At 50.9% G+C, this 14444-nt stretch overlaps 7 protein-coding genes across 7 annotated transcripts; 5 read left to right on the top strand and 2 right to left on the bottom strand.

Moving 5' to 3' along the window:
• Positions 1-276: 276 nt before the first annotated feature.
• Positions 277-920, bottom strand: BDP81DRAFT_454883 (uncharacterized protein; the record flags this gene model as incomplete). The annotated part of the gene is made up of 2 exons (XM_060593003.1): positions 277-766; positions 832-920. 2 exons carry the CDS (start codon positions 918-920, stop codon positions 277-279), a joined length of 579 nt encoding a protein of 192 aa, XP_060438850.1.
• Positions 921-1937: 1017 nt separating this feature from the next.
• Positions 1938-3007, bottom strand: BDP81DRAFT_454882 (uncharacterized protein; the record flags this gene model as incomplete). The annotated part of the gene is made up of 4 exons (XM_060593002.1): positions 1938-2641; positions 2712-2807; positions 2863-2948; positions 2994-3007. The coding sequence occupies 4 exons, from the start codon at positions 3005-3007 to the stop codon at positions 1938-1940; spliced, it is 900 nt and encodes a 299-aa protein (XP_060438849.1).
• Positions 3008-4299: 1292 nt separating this feature from the next.
• On the top strand, positions 4300-4665 carry BDP81DRAFT_454881 (uncharacterized protein; the record flags this gene model as incomplete). Its single annotated transcript, XM_060593001.1, has 1 exon — positions 4300-4665. The coding sequence occupies one exon, from the start codon at positions 4300-4302 to the stop codon at positions 4663-4665; it is 366 nt and encodes a 121-aa protein (XP_060438848.1).
• Positions 4666-5500: 835 nt separating this feature from the next.
• BDP81DRAFT_506215 (aspartic peptidase domain-containing protein) lies at positions 5501-6830 on the top strand (the record flags this gene model as incomplete). Its single annotated transcript, XM_060595658.1, has 2 exons — positions 5501-6116; positions 6169-6830. 2 exons carry the CDS (start codon positions 5501-5503, stop codon positions 6828-6830), a joined length of 1278 nt encoding a protein of 425 aa, XP_060438847.1.
• A 718-nt stretch (positions 6831-7548) lies between these two features.
• Positions 7549-9045, top strand: BDP81DRAFT_485177 (MIP family channel protein). The gene is made up of 2 exons (XM_060595144.1): positions 7549-7928; positions 8064-9045. The coding sequence occupies exons 1-2, from the start codon at positions 7624-7626 to the stop codon at positions 8851-8853; spliced, it is 1095 nt and encodes a 364-aa protein (XP_060438846.1). The 5' UTR covers positions 7549-7623; the 3' UTR covers positions 8854-9045.
• Positions 9046-10459: 1414 nt separating this feature from the next.
• Positions 10460-11464, top strand: BDP81DRAFT_440361 (glycosyl hydrolase family 62-domain-containing protein). The gene has a single exon (XM_060591499.1). It carries the CDS (start codon positions 10485-10487, stop codon positions 11232-11234), a length of 750 nt encoding a protein of 249 aa, XP_060438845.1. The 5' UTR covers positions 10460-10484; the 3' UTR covers positions 11235-11464.
• Positions 11465-12061: 597 nt separating this feature from the next.
• BDP81DRAFT_440360 (uncharacterized protein) lies at positions 12062-13203 on the top strand. The gene has a single exon (XM_060591498.1). The coding sequence runs from the start codon at positions 12305-12307 to the stop codon at positions 13133-13135; it is 831 nt and encodes a 276-aa protein (XP_060438844.1). The 5' UTR covers positions 12062-12304; the 3' UTR covers positions 13136-13203.
• Positions 13204-14444: the final 1241 nt, after the last annotated feature.

Below are 14444 nucleotides of genomic sequence, written 5' to 3'. Positions count from 1 at the left end.
GCTTGAATGGGCGAAGGAGACCGGTGGGCGACAGCCGGGCCGAGTCATCACTTCCTCCAAGGTCACGAACATACCATTTCTGCTCAGATATGCTGGCTAGCGGAGACTGATTGGGCATTATTACCGAATTCTGCAGTTGAAAAGCATGGTTACTGTATTTGATTGGGTCATAACTGAGTTTGAGGCAACATCGATACTACGCCGAGATTACTTGCGTTGTTCTGGCATTCAGACTGCAGCAAATATTTGACAACTCGTGTTTATTGAAGTGCGCGTTTATTGCAGATCACGTCTGAATTTGGAGTGATCTCTATCTCCGTGTCCCAACAGAGTGTTGTGGAAGTCGAGTTCAGTAACAGTGTAATGATGAACTCCCGAGGCACCCATCTCATGCTTCGGTACTTCTGCCCACATCTCGTGCTCGGGTATCGACCCACCGTACAACTCATTTTGTGGCACATCCGAATGCAGCTCCCCTGGAGCCACAGGGTGGTAGTAAGCCTGATATGCTCCGTCACCCTTTGAATGGTCAGGATATGGAGCAAGTGTAGTTGCTGCTTCCGCTGTTGTCTTCTGCTTCCGACGTCTGACGAAGCAGAAGAGAGCAAACCCGATGATTGCGCCGACAATTGCAGCTATTGGGGCAGATCCCTTGGCGTCTTTTTCGCCGGACGGATCTTGATTGGTTTCACCTGTAGTGTTGGAGTTTGACTTTCTGAATAGTGCCTGGACTTCGTTGGATGACCACTGAACAGAGTTGATACCACTAGATTCATGTTAGCACCTTGGCTCATGCCGTCAGCTTGCCAATATTTGGCTGGTGTTACATACGTTTGCTGATACCAGTCACCAACTGTCTTTGCGCTTTCGTAGTCTTTGGCATCTGCATCGTAGTCCGTCTTCCACGTCCAGTCCGTCATGTCGAAGAGACCAAGTCCTTGCGAGTGGCTTGCTAAAGAGCGGCCAAGACGCCAATATAGACGATGGTGGAAACAAGAGGCAACTCCCCGCTATACCCAACTAGGGCTCAAGGCTACCCTTGCTTGCCCTCCTGAACTTGGCCTCCCTAGGGATACCCTTCATCACCTCCTCGCGGCACGGTCAGGCCACGGGGACTTTAAACAATATCACCAACGCTTTAACCACACAGAAGCACTACTCACCTGCTCCTGTGGATGGGTTAAGGAGGCAGACCATCTAGTCTACTGCCGAAAGACCCTACTGAGGAGGCAACAGTGGCCCACCCTCTACCCCTACAGCCGCCAGGAGCCCGTAGGACCTATAGGGTCCCTCGATCGCTACTTCAAGGGGCTAATCACTGACTCTGAAGGCTTCCAGGCCTTCCTTTGCGTGACAGACTTCTTCTAGAAGATCTGCCCGCGGTACTAGGAGATAGGTCATAACCTATCCTCCAAACGACAAACTACCTCTATTAAGAGACCAGATGGTTATAACGGAACTAGGGCACCAGTGGGAACTAGGGATGGATAGAACACATAGTAGCTCACGAGCAAGATTTGGAGGACGTCAGGATACGGCGTGTACTATATAGTATATAGCTAGAGCCTGCGACCCTTCACGCCACATACCCCCCGGGAGGTCTGCCGCAAGGGCGGCTGCGCCCTTGCCGCCATGGCGTTAAATAGAACAACAACAACAAAAAAAAAGTCCTTGCGGCCAGGGGTCGGCACTTGTATATCCCGTCTTCCCATCCGCTCCCCCAACAGATAGCATTTGACGGCGGCCAACTACTGCGCAGCGATGATTTCTCCTTGGGTTTTTCGATTCGTAAGGGACTTGATTCCAGAAGAATCCCGGGATGCTCAGAACAACGACGTCGTAATAAGTTGAACCTGTTTCACTATTGGTGCCGCCAAATACAAAACTAAATGTTCGTTAGAATCGACGGTGGGGTCATCTAAGGTCGATGGGGATGCTCACATCTCGTAGGTTCCGTTGTTGCCTTCGACTCCAACACTGCAAAAGTTGCTACGGGGAGTAGGCGCGTTCCCAGTCGTCTTCTGCCAGTACCAGTCTCTGGTTACTGGGTCCATGAATGTCAAGTTACTGAAGTCCTGCCACCCGAGGGGCTTCGCCTGATCTGGTTCAAGGCTCCATGTCGCGCCGCCCATTATGGTGATGAGACCGTTCGGACCGAAAGTCGGGATGTAGGTCGCAGAGCCCCCCGTTAATGTGCCGTATTTGGAGAATGCATCATTTGTCTCATTCGCCCTAGACCTCGTGGTCATATTATAGGAGAGAATACCGGGGAGTGGCTGCGAGTATGGGTTCGAGGTCGTCCAGCCCGATGATTGTCCTCCAAACCAGAACCCAGCGTCGGGGGTGCTAGCGAATGCGCCTCCTTCATTCCGTCGCAGTTCCTGGAAAAGTGTTGGATTTGCCGGCGTCTCCTTTGACCATGTGCCACCTCCTTTGCCGTCCGCTTCGAACTTCCAAGACGTGGGCTCGTCTAATGGTGCTCCAAATGGGCTATGCCCGCCCCAGATCCAGAATGTATTCTTCGCGTCGTTCTTCCACATCGCTTGTTGATCCATCGTTTTCGGCGTCTTCGTGATCTCCCTGATCCTGACGCTGGTTGCGGACCATGACGTCGTCAAATCGATCGATAATGTGGAGTTCACTAGTATTCGCAGCGCATGAGAAGGTGTCGTCGGGGTTGATTGCTTCGTCGATGAATACATGTAACTGACCTGCGTTGGAGCCTCGCGACGTTATCAGGTTACCTCGCGCATCGAGCTGAGAGACCTCGCCGCCATCGATGTAGGCATAATCGCCGAGAACCGCGACTACATGGCGAAAATGTCAGTTGTAGTTCATTCAGAAATGGTCGATATGCACTACCTCTTGCATCTGCTCGACGTAGGAAGATCTCCGATGATGGTACGTCTAATAGTTCCCAAGCGCGCTTCGATTGCGCATTCGAGAAGCTAGGCAGCTGCAGCACACATCCCAGCAAAGCGCCCTTCACTCACGACTTGAAGAACATCGTTCCGCGAAATGGAAGAGCGCAAGAGAAGAGATGAAACAACTGACGCGACGAAAACGCCGAAAGTAACGGAAAGCGAGGAACGAGGAGGAGAAAGTTAAGTCTCGGCCATCAAACTCCCCGCCATGTCCGAAGGAAAGGCTTCAAAAACCCGGGAAAAAGGAGCGGCCGGAATGCTGGCTTCTCGGTTGAGGCTGATGCTGCCGAAATTAACCTCAAACCCAAATCATGCTGAAAGCCTGCACACCCATGACGCTAATTCAGAGGCGATGAGCCAAAATGCGCTGGCATTGGGCGAAATGGTTCGCGAAGGATCGTTAGCGCCCTTGGCATGCTGACGGGCTTCCAAGCCCTCGTCCCTCCCCTTCATAGCCTGGCGTTGACACGTTGTTTGTCAAGACCTAACAATGTTGTCTCACTGTACTTCAACAGCCTGTCAGAAGTAACGGCCTGGTCAAAACGAAGGTCCTAGTGTGTTGGACTGAATGACACCCAATAGGTCGGCTCTCGCTCCAACCGAGCCTTCGATTTGAAACGACCAGAGAAGCTGAAGATGAAGTCCTTGTGTTCCGTAGAAGAGCGATGGCGGCAGATGGGCACCGATGGCCCTGGGCTGTTCTGTGGACCGAACAAACAGGCAACAGCTTAATCGAATTAAGGTGCAACAAGCCTTGTTCCGTCGGAGATCGTGGCCAATGGTGGGCCAAAAGCGCCCGCGGAAATACGAATAGTAATGTGAGATTATCATCCTTGTAACACAAACCCCTGACGATTTGGGGGCAGCTCCAGGGGCTATGCAGTGCCCTACCAATACCTCCGCGATTCTTTGTTGGTTCGGCTCAGACAAGGGGAAAATAATCCAGTCATAATTGTTTGAAGCTGGTGTTTCTGACCTTATTCTAGACAATTTGCTCACATTCTCGCAGACCACAAAATGCCGGAGTAATTTCGAGTGATTGATACCTGAACAGTCTCCATAATTGCATTCAAGTCTAAGGTAGTGGCAACAGTAATGCTGCAATACCCGTACAAGCGCTATTTTAAATCTTCGTCAAAGAGTGAAAGAACAATATTAGACGCCAAGTTCCTCTTTTGAGTTAACGAAAGACACTGTTGTATCTAGAGTCTTCGATCTTGATAGGAAAAGACTAGCAGCAGTCGTTATAAAGAGATGTAATTATCAGAACTCCATGATATCAGGGTAAGAAACCTATCTGTGTTTTCACTTTCTACCCATCATCATGAGCCGCATTTGCTGTCGATAGAAACTTTATCACAGGTAAACCTAGAAGATGGCTGACCCTAAGATTGAGAAAGGCCTAGCTGAACCAGAAGCGCCAAAGACTATCGAGAGTGCGCTTCGACTACCAGCCCAGGGCAGGGCGCCCGGGAAGAAGCTGAAGAAAGACACCAAAAATGATCCAGGTGACAGTTTTTCGCATGAGTACGTTTCGTTCCCCCCATTTCCTGGCAGAGCGGATGATGAGACTTGGGAGGAAAGTCGAAAGGAGCAAGCGTCGGCGGATGCAGAGCCTGTAGAGGAGATTCAAAGGGAACAACCACCAATGGAGGTAAATTCAAACGAGCAGGAGTCGGCCAGCGAGTGGAAGCAGCGGCCACGCAGAGCTTCATCGTTGTGGTTCTGGAACGGGAGATGAGGTAGTTCAATCACAAGCCCTCCGACACGGAATAGGAATGTTCTCGATAACTCAGATACGTTCATATGCTGTAGGTTAAAAATTCACTGGAGTCCCTTTCTGTTGTGCTCGCCTTCGCTACTTCAGGTAGCCAACCCCAGGAGACAGGAGTAAACTCATCCGCACCACCTAATACAACACAACTCAACTGGCTACTTGCCAGGCAGACTTCCAAGCCTCACCTGCACTTTGGGTCTTGTTCTCTTTGGTCTCATCAGAATCCGGCCGTCTTCCCGACAATAAATCGTGGGGAACTCGGTGATTCCGTGGGATAACAGCAGAGGTTATAACGACTCCAAAACCAGCTCAAAGAAAACTTCATTTCGTCTCAAAGATGTTAACTTAGGCAATCGTTTGAAGAATTGACGGGGTCATTCTTTTTGCCGTATAGTCTTCATACGCAGTTGGGCGTCAATAAACGCTGGCTGAGCTCAACGCTTGAGCCACCGAGAGGGACGCGGGTTGTGCCGTAACTGAATCTGCATCTCTGAAGCCGCGGAAAATTCTCGCCCATACAAAACAGACCAGTGTGTCACGACGATTCATGATTTTGCCCCTGGGCAGGTAAGCCCAAAACTCGGCCGGGAAAAGAACCAGGAGGCGAGTAACTGATGGGACCAAGATGTGAAAGCTGAGCTTGGTTGTAATCTCGTACAAAGTTATAACATGGTCTGGCTTCCCACCGATAAAGCTGATTGATATCAACCCAATCTAATCAGTTGCCATGCAACTTCATCATAACTTCTACCTCTTAATTCACGGGTACTCCATGCTCTAGTCGGGAGTATTGACAAGGATGCGTTCGACTTTGACAGCTGCAATGCGGCTAGTGGTCACGACGATGTGCCTTATTGGCTTAACTCAATGTCTAAAGACGGTAGAGATTCCTTTTACCCGCATGGCAGACCCTGACAGCAACTTTGTTGCATCGATGCAAATTTCGGTTGGATCACCACCTCAGCAAGTCATGGCAATCTTCGACACGGGAAGCAGTGATCTCTGGGTTCCGCAGCTCAACAGCCGCCTATGCAAAGATCGCCTAGCAACATGTACTGCCAGCAATGGCAATAATTCCAGCGTCGCCTGTGCCTTCGATAACGTAAAATCGACTTCGTTCAACGTCAACCGCTCTCCATTCGAGGCTACCTACGCGAATGGTGTTGAGATCCAGGGGACCTTCATGTCAGAATCAGCGACTGTTGGGAACACATCGGTCTCCAATAACACGATGGGATTGGGTCAGACTGACAAGTTAACCTCGCCTCTAATTGCCATCCTTGGTGTCGGTCCCTCGAGTTCAGAAGCGTCTGTTCTCACCAATAATGCCAAGCCATACACGAACTTTCCGGAGAATCTCAAAGCACAGGGGCTCACCAAGTCGTTGACTTATAGTGTGTACTTGAATGACTTCAGTTCGTTCCCAATTTTGGATTCTGCGCATAAACCTTTGCTAATATTGTTTAGGGTCGCCTAGTGGAAGCGTCGTGTTTGGCGGGATGGACACTGCCAAGTTCACAGGCCAAATGCAGATGGTTCCTCTCATCGGACACAAGTTATTCAAAACAAACGACTTTATCGTACCTTGGACCTCCTTCTCATTCTCGGCCGACAAGAACGCCAAACCAACCGCAATTGGCGGGAACAACTTCCCCCCTGTCCTCGTTGACACAGCCAATCCATCCCTATCTTTTCCGCCAAAGATCTTGGATCAAATCGGACCTGCCATCAACGTTCAAACATTGCAAGATGGGACAAAAGCATTGAGATGCAACAGCGGCGATTCAGGCGCCAAGTTCAACTTTGAGTTTCAGACGGCCAAGGTCGAGGTTCCTCTATCGATGATCTTCATTCCCCTGATGAAGAACGGCGCTCCCGTCACCGACAAGAGTGGCAGCTCCCTATGTACTCTTCCGTTAGAGCCCATTGACAGCAACGTGGCATCTTTTGGTGCCCCTATGCTATCGGCTGTGTATACAGTATTTGACCTTGAGAACAAACAACTGGGAATGGCACAAGCAAAACTTAATGAGTCTGCAACAAGTATTCAGGAGTTTGGGCCAGCTAGCCCAGCCAAGGGAACATCGAAACGGCCACGAGCGCAAAGCGGGCGCTTCCGACAGAAGTGATCACAGGATAATTGCATGTTAATCGATCGACTTGCTTGTCGACTGGTTTCGCAAGCTCTCTCCTTTTTTCTCATTTTTCGGTTCTTACTAGCATTTTGTAGAACCATCTTAGCGTGCGGTTGCGGCGCTTGTAAGATAGAACGATTTGCAACATCCAAGCCACGAGCGAGTCTCGAGAGAATTTTGAGACTGTGAAGAATCTTTTAACATTGTCCCGACTGCATCTTTCAAATCACGAATTTCCTTCGATGTTGTTAACATCAGAGATGTCAGTGAGCCACGTAGTCCCAATAACCTTGGGGGAAAAACAGGAAAGTTCAAATTCGTCGGTTTCTCGACCCAGAAAAATCACGCATTGACTGGCCTTGCTTGCGCGATAACTTATCAGCCTTCTCCATAATAGTGTTTAAAATCCACAGATAAATACGGAGTCGTTGTCTTGCAGCTCCTTGCACGACCAAATCGGAGCTTGGCCTCGGGAACCACACGGACTAGTGAGCGGGTACGCAATGCAACATGTAGATCATTGATACGGGATGCCAGAAAGTCACCGTGCTTTTGTCCGGGTTTTGGTGGATCGATGAGAGGCAAACAAAAACAACAGCCACCTCGTACGAAGGCATCGTCATCTTAGCATAGAAATTTTGTCTCTTCACTTCCTCTTCCTCGCCAACAATCTGTCTTTCTACCTCAACCATCTTACACCAGCCGTTGTTCAGAGGTTCGAAGGCAAGACTATCTTGGCATCACATCACACAGCTTATCATACGGCCCATCGACGACGCGCCAGGATATGTCTCCCGCGTCATCAATTCACGACCCAGGCGAAAGCGAGCCGCTCCTCTCAAGGCATCGACGACGCACCGGCACATTTCAACTTCCATCGTTCAGTGGCCAGCGGCTCGTGTCGCCTCTATCCATGCGACGTGCCTCGCTGCAGGAAGTTCACCCACACCACGAAGACGTCGAACCGGTGCTGCCGGCCGCACCAGTCGCCGCTCATCAAGAGACACGCCTACACAAGCCTCAATGGGCGCTTAGTGACAGGCCACCAAACACCTGGGCCCAAATCCGTCATTACTGGCGTGAGGAGTTTGCGTGAGTACTAGAATTCCCCATCTATGTATCACCTCACTTGTGAACATGGTTCCCCACCGGAGGTTCCCCCGCCGGGATCACTCACGGCAATGAAGCTCCCAGAACTAATCCGATGCTGACCGCATACATATATAGCGAATTCTGGGGCACCTTCATGATCTTGCTCTTCGGAGCAGGTGTCGAGTGTGAGACCCGTCTAAACTACCAGTCAGCCGACATCCGCGAAAACGCCGGTGACTTCTTGCAGTGCCGTCTCGCCTGGGCAGCCGGCGTCGCCATGGCCGTATGGATGTCCGGCGGCGTATCAGGTGGACACTGCAACCCAACCGTGACAGTAGTCCTGGCTCTCTTCCGCGGCTTTCCCTGGCGCAAGGTGCCCAGCTTCTTGGCCGCGCAGGTTCTGGGTGCCACTCTCGCCAGTCTTGCCGTCTACTTGAACTACTCCACCAGCATCGCGGCATACGAGGGTGGCACTGCCCGCACTTTGGTTGGCGAGCACGCTACTGCCGGCCTTTTTTTTACCTTCCCTAAGTCTGGACTTCCTTATGCCGGCGCCTTTTACACCGAGTTCCTTGCCTCGGCCGCGCTGGTGGCCATCGTGTTTGCTCTGGCTGACAAAAACAACCTTTCGCCTCCCAAGGGTACGCAACCCTTCGCCATGTTCTTGGCTCTGTTGGCCATCGGCTCCGCGTTGGGCATCAACACTGGATATGCGATGAACGGTGCTAGAGATACCGGCCCGCGTATCGCCTTGGCGATCGTTGGCTACGGCTCAGATGTGTTCACTCATGATTCTTATTATTGGCTGTGGGCTCCATGGGCTGCTGCTATTGTCGGTGGTATCGCTGGCGCCTGCGTGTATGATGGCTTCATCTACACTGGGCGTGACTCTCCGTTCAACATCCCGAGGAAGGAAGATGACTGAACCGCGCAATTGGGGGTTTACATTTATCCTGCTAAACCGCGTAGTCCAAGGTTGTGTGGGAAATCTCGACAGGTCATGAATTATTAAAGAGATGTACAGAGATAAAATGGTAGTTGATTGAGATACTTGAGATAGGCGTCAATGGAGGCCGACTAGAAGCGTAAATAATGACGAATTCCATTTCCATATTGCATCGGGAGACTAGGTACTCAGTGGGTAGTGTAGATATCTTACCTTACATACCAACATAAGGTAGAGATATATGTCTGAAACTAGGCACACAAATCAAAGATCTTCTCGAACTTCACCCAAGTGGTACGGAACATTCGGCTTCTTGCGAGCAGTAGCCCAAACTAATTCGTGGGGATTTCATCTAATATGAAATGAAAAGTTTTCGTCGACTATGATTCATGGACTTTCTCTAACTCTCCTGCAGTTCATTTCGGAATATTGATGTGTGCGATATGACTTTGTTGATGTGGGCTGGGTCAGCTCCGACTTGCTCAAATGCATTTCACCCGGTGGAGAGTCTTTCACATTAGCAACCAACTTCAACCGATGAAGTTCGGACGAAGTTCATGCAGTGCCTTCTGCTGAGATCTATCTTACTTGTCTTAGGAGGATTTTGCTTTGCACTCATGTGCGCATCTCAAATCACCCTTTCCAACCATTCGTTCATCAAACTTATCTCATGCAGCTATTATGGCTCGCAGTCTCAACACGAGGCCAATCGGTCTTTGGCGGTTACACAAATGCCAAGTCGGGGAAAACTTTGGCGCTGCGGCGATCAGTCCGAAAGGAGAAGTCTGGGGAAACCAAGATCAACCTGCACTTCGATGGAACCCTGCGCGAGTGTTAAGAGAGCTGCGGCCGAAACCGAGGGGCCCCAATTGGTGCGCATCACATGCGATCCGCCGGCTGAATGCAAAGCTTTCGAAAACGTTCGCGAACAATCTTAACTCGGCCCCGGAGCCGCAAAACCCGTTTATGTCTAGGTCGGCAAGGGGGTTGTAGCACAGGATCATACTCTTCAATTACTTTAGGCAATATGAGAAGTAGTATTGGAGTCGGTAAACCACGCGGCACAAACGGCAGTCTGCATGGAGCATGGTCCAGTTTCAGTTTTGTTAACCCACGAATGCCAGATTGATTAGAGTCGTATTCTAATGCGACTCTCTCGGACTGTCTCGCATTGGCGAGCCACTGCCGGCGTGCAACTAATAGAACAACTCGTACTGAACTATTAGGACGGCCAATCACTACCAAGGAAGCGTACAGTTAGTTCATTGAGATATAAAGATCGGACGACCACCGACAGCTTCTAGTCAAGGAGTTCTTGCTGTAGAGACTCAACCTTCTTTCATCATTTGTACATATTCCCGAACAACGCCAAGATGATGCTCGAAGCCAATGCGGGCGTGGTTTCGACCACTCTTTTGCTCCTCGCGTCTGTGACGGATGTCATCGCCCAGACATGCGCCCTCCCGTCAACCTACCGCTGGACATCGACCGGCGCGCTGGCCACCCCCAAATCCGGGTGGGCCTCGCTCAAGGACTTCACCACTGTCACTTACAACGGCAAGCACCTCGTATACGCCTCTACTCACGACCAAGGCTCGACATGGGGCTCAATGAACTTTGGCCTCTTTTCCGACTGGTCTCAGATGGGCTCTTCATCTCAAAATGCAATGACTCAGTCCGCTGTCGCGCCTACCATCTTCTACTTCCGTCCCAAGAACGTCTGGGTCCTTGCCTACCAATGGGGCCCGACCCAGTTCTCCTACAAGACGTCGAGTGACCCCTCTATTGCGAATGGGTGGTCCGCGGCACAGCCCATGTTCTCCGGAACCATTTCCGGCTCTAGCACCGACCCCATTGACCAGACGCTCATCGGCGACAGCACCAACATGTACCTCTTCTTCGCCGGCGACAATGGCAAGATCTACCGCTCTAGCATGCCCATCGGCAACTTCCCAGGCAACTTCGGCACTGCCTCGACGTTAGTCATGAGCGACACGACCAACAACCTCTTCGAGGCCGTCCAGGTCTACACCGTCAAGGGCAAGCAGCAGTACCTCATGATCGTCGAGGCTATCGGTGCCAACGGCCGCTACTTCCGTTCGTTCACGGCCACCAGCCTTGGCGGAGCGTGGACGGCACAGGCCGCGACCGAGAGCAACCCCTTTGCAGGCAAGGCCAACAGTGGTGCTACCTGGACCAACGATATCAGCCACGGTGACTTGGTTCGCAGCGATCCCGACCAGACCATGACTATCGACCCATGCAACCTTCAGCTACTTTACCAGGGACGCGCGCCTGGCTCTAGCGGTGACTACGGACTGCTGCCCTACCGTCCCGCAGTTCTCACGTTGCAGCGCTAAAACTCCTCTTCTTCTTGGCTTCAAACCACCCCTCAGTTAGCATCAAATTTCTTGCTTAGATGCACCCGTCTTGGCCAATCATGGAAACAGCAAAGCGAGGAAACAGTGAACCGCATCAGCTCAGAGGCAATTTCGCGCAACGGGGGACTTTCCTTTCACGATGTAGATATTGAAAAGACATACATACAAAACTAGGCTAGGAGGTCTCTTCAGATGGCCTGCCGTTGAACATAGATCTATCATAGCCATGCTCTCTTGTCTCGAATTTGCTAGTGATCACGATTATACCTCCTTGCATGCGATTCCTTACTCCCTGGAGTTCTGACAGGGCTTATGATGGTCGTGCTTCCTGTACCATCACTTCCTTCCCCTATCGAGCTTTCGTGGCTACAGGCCACCTTTCCCCTACCTCATTTTTTTTTAAACTGCAGTGCCATCTGGTTGTGATATAATACCATTCCCGAGGATGTTAAAGCCTCAATGTTGTGTAAAACACGTAACCGGTTTGAATAGCTACGAGTACACGTACACAGAGTATCTATGACGCCGATGTAGGGACTCCATGGCACAGGACCAATGACTGGCGGAAGCCGGTGGAACAGCTACGCAACGTCAGCTAAGACAAAGCCGCGTCGTATTGCCTTGGCAAATCAGCAGGCTATGCTTACTTGCAGCCACCTACCTTATGTCTGACCAGCCGCTACTGCTGACTAGGTATCGGATATTCACATACACCTACCCCTCACTTCAATTGCGATAAAAAAGAGTCTTTTGCCTTCCATTATTGTTTGCTGAAGCGTCGTCTACCTACTTCAACTCAGCTCCAATACACGTTCTCTTCCAGAAGCTCTGGTCTCTTTCGTCTTGTGATACCTAAATCGGTAGAACAGACAACACGAAAGATCACCAACATGCGGCTGCTTCACACATCTACGTTCCAATTGAGCGAGTTCTTTGACGCAGATATACCTCCGTACGGGATTTTGTCCCACACTTGGGTGCCCAACGAGTTCACATTCAAAGACCTCTAGAGGAACGGATACAGCGGGGGAATCATAAAGCTTGACGGCATGTGTCACGTGGCTCGCCAACAGGAACTAGAGTGGATCTGGATCGACACTTGTTGCATTGACAAGAGCAGCAGCGCTGAACTATCCGAGGCCATCAACTCTATGTTTGAATGGTACAAGCGGGCAGCAGCGTGCTACGTGTACCTCTACGACGTTTCCTCCAATGGCAAGCTTGCGTACAAAGCCTTATCCTTTGCCAGCAGTCGATGGTTCATCCGCGGTTGGACGTTGCAGGAGTTGCTAGCAGCGTCCAAGGTGTATTTCTACGACCAGTGTTGGAATTGCGTCCATCAAATCTGGAAGGCTGATGAGGAAGATGTCTATCCATTGCAGACACACCCGGAGGAGATACAACAGGGAACCTCGAAGTCCGATGAAGAGAGACCCCGTCACTTAAGTTTCGGGGCAATGGGTCCAACCCAGCAGAGGCCCGAGTTCAACCGCGAGGGGACCTTCGACATGAGTTCAAACGATTTCATCCGGGTTCTAAGCGATATAACGACCATAGATATCGCTGCACTCTCCACACAATTCGACGTTGTACATCAAAACTTCTCCGTGGCAAAGAAGATGAGTTGGGCTGCGAAGAGGGAGACCACACGCTTGGAAGATAAAGCCTACTCCCTCATGGGCCTCTTCAATGTCAATATGCCGTTGCTTTACGGGGAAGAAGAGAAGGCTTTCTTTAGGCTCCAGGAAGAAATCATCAAAAAGTCTGACGACGAATCAAATTTTTTCTTGGGGTTTCGGGGAGCCCACTCGGTTTGTGGGCGGATTGTTCGCCAGGTCTCCCGCCGGTTTCTTAGGGTGTCGAAACATCACAAAGGGTGAGACGGACAATAGCCCTCACTACTACTTAACAAATAAAGGTCTTCATATCCAGACCCGAATCACGAATACATGCGCAAGTATAGGACCTTTCTTCCACGAAATGATCAACTGCAAACAAGAGTCTTTGGCTTTAAAAGATGCTTCCGTACTAGCCATCCCTCTTCACTATGAGGGCAACATCATCATCCGCCCCGCTGGTGCAGCGCCTCTCTTACTTGACGCGACGGGGTTCAGCAAGAATGCCAAGACTCTTTATATCCACGTTGGTCGGACTTTGGACAATTTCAAACCGTATTTACGGATGCGCGGGTGTACGTTGAGACAGTTGGAAAAGTCTTCAACTATCCAATTGAATATCGACCCAAGCAGGATCAAGCTTGCTGAAGTCCAGCGCAGCATCCCATCCAAGCCGAATCAATCAATCAATCAATCAACCAATCAATCCAAGGCCATTTTCCCATTCAATCAGACAAGCCTACAGCGCCGAAAGCTTGGCTGACTTGATCAAGCTAACGTTGCCCGGAAAAAGGAAAATCCGGGCTCCAGACTAATCATGGTTTTTGAAATAATTTTCAAAAAATGAAAAAAAGTCCATCCGCGTATGTTACGGACGTCGAGTTGGTGATGCCCTCACGTTAACAGGTGGCCAAGTGGGGCCGGCACATCCTGGCAGTACTAGCCTGACTGCTAGGTCCTGCCAGGAAGTGCCAGTAAAACGCGTCGACAGCCGACCTAGCCACGCGCAATACTCTCGACGCCTTACCTTACGCCATATGGAAGGGCCGGCGGTTCGTCAACGTTGACGCCATCTCGAGGAAGGGTAACCGAGGCCGTACCTCTTGGATCACAAACGAGGGCATCTTCGTCTACGAGATCCTTGCCAACGGCGTGAGGGGTAATGCCTACTGGGTTTGCCGACGCTGCGACGAGGCAGGGTTTCTAGACCAGCCCTTCAACGCTAACGCCACATCTGCTGCTGCCAGGCATCTCGAGAACGAGCACTCCATCTTCCGAGGTGGCAAGAAGGCTGGCTATACGTCTTCTGATGAGGCTGACGACCCTGGGCCTCCATCCAAGCGCCACCAATCTCTTCCTATCGCCATACCTAAGCGGACAACTACCCAGATCGAAGAGCTAGCTGTGGGATTCCTCGTTGATACCAGCAACCCTCTCACAACGTTCAGCAACCAGTACTTGCAGCACATGCTCAGCCTATTTAATCACGACGTCAACGCCCAGATCCGGTGGTCGAGATCTAGCCAGAGGGAACAACTTCGACGACTCTACATATCCAAGAAGGAACAGATCG

The sequence above is a fragment of the Colletotrichum phormii genome (genome assembly GCF_030913505.1).
Source record: "Colletotrichum phormii strain CBS 102054 chromosome Unknown BDP81scaffold_32, whole genome shotgun sequence".
NCBI classification, from domain to species: Eukaryota; Fungi; Ascomycota; class Sordariomycetes; order Glomerellales; family Glomerellaceae; genus Colletotrichum; species Colletotrichum phormii.
The sequence above is the reverse complement of the archived record's forward strand: the minus strand, read 5'-3'. Positions and strand labels throughout refer to the sequence as shown.

What these genes read in the sequence shown, in the direction of transcription:
- BDP81DRAFT_485177 (XM_060595144.1), top strand. Translation starts at nt 7,624, where the DNA reads ATGTCTCCCGCGTCATCAATTCACGACCCAGGCGAAAGCGAGCCGCTC. An exon ending in TACTGGCGTGAGGAGTTTGC is followed by an intron (nt 7,929 to 8,063) that starts GTGAGTACTAGA and finishes ATACATATATAG; the next exon opens with CGAATTCTGGGGCACCTTCA.
- BDP81DRAFT_440361 (XM_060591499.1), top strand. Translation starts at nt 10,485, where the DNA reads ATGAACTTTGGCCTCTTTTCCGACTGGTCTCAGATGGGCTCTTCATCT.
- BDP81DRAFT_440360 (XM_060591498.1), top strand. Translation starts at nt 12,305, where the DNA reads ATGTGTCACGTGGCTCGCCAACAGGAACTAGAGTGGATCTGGATCGAC.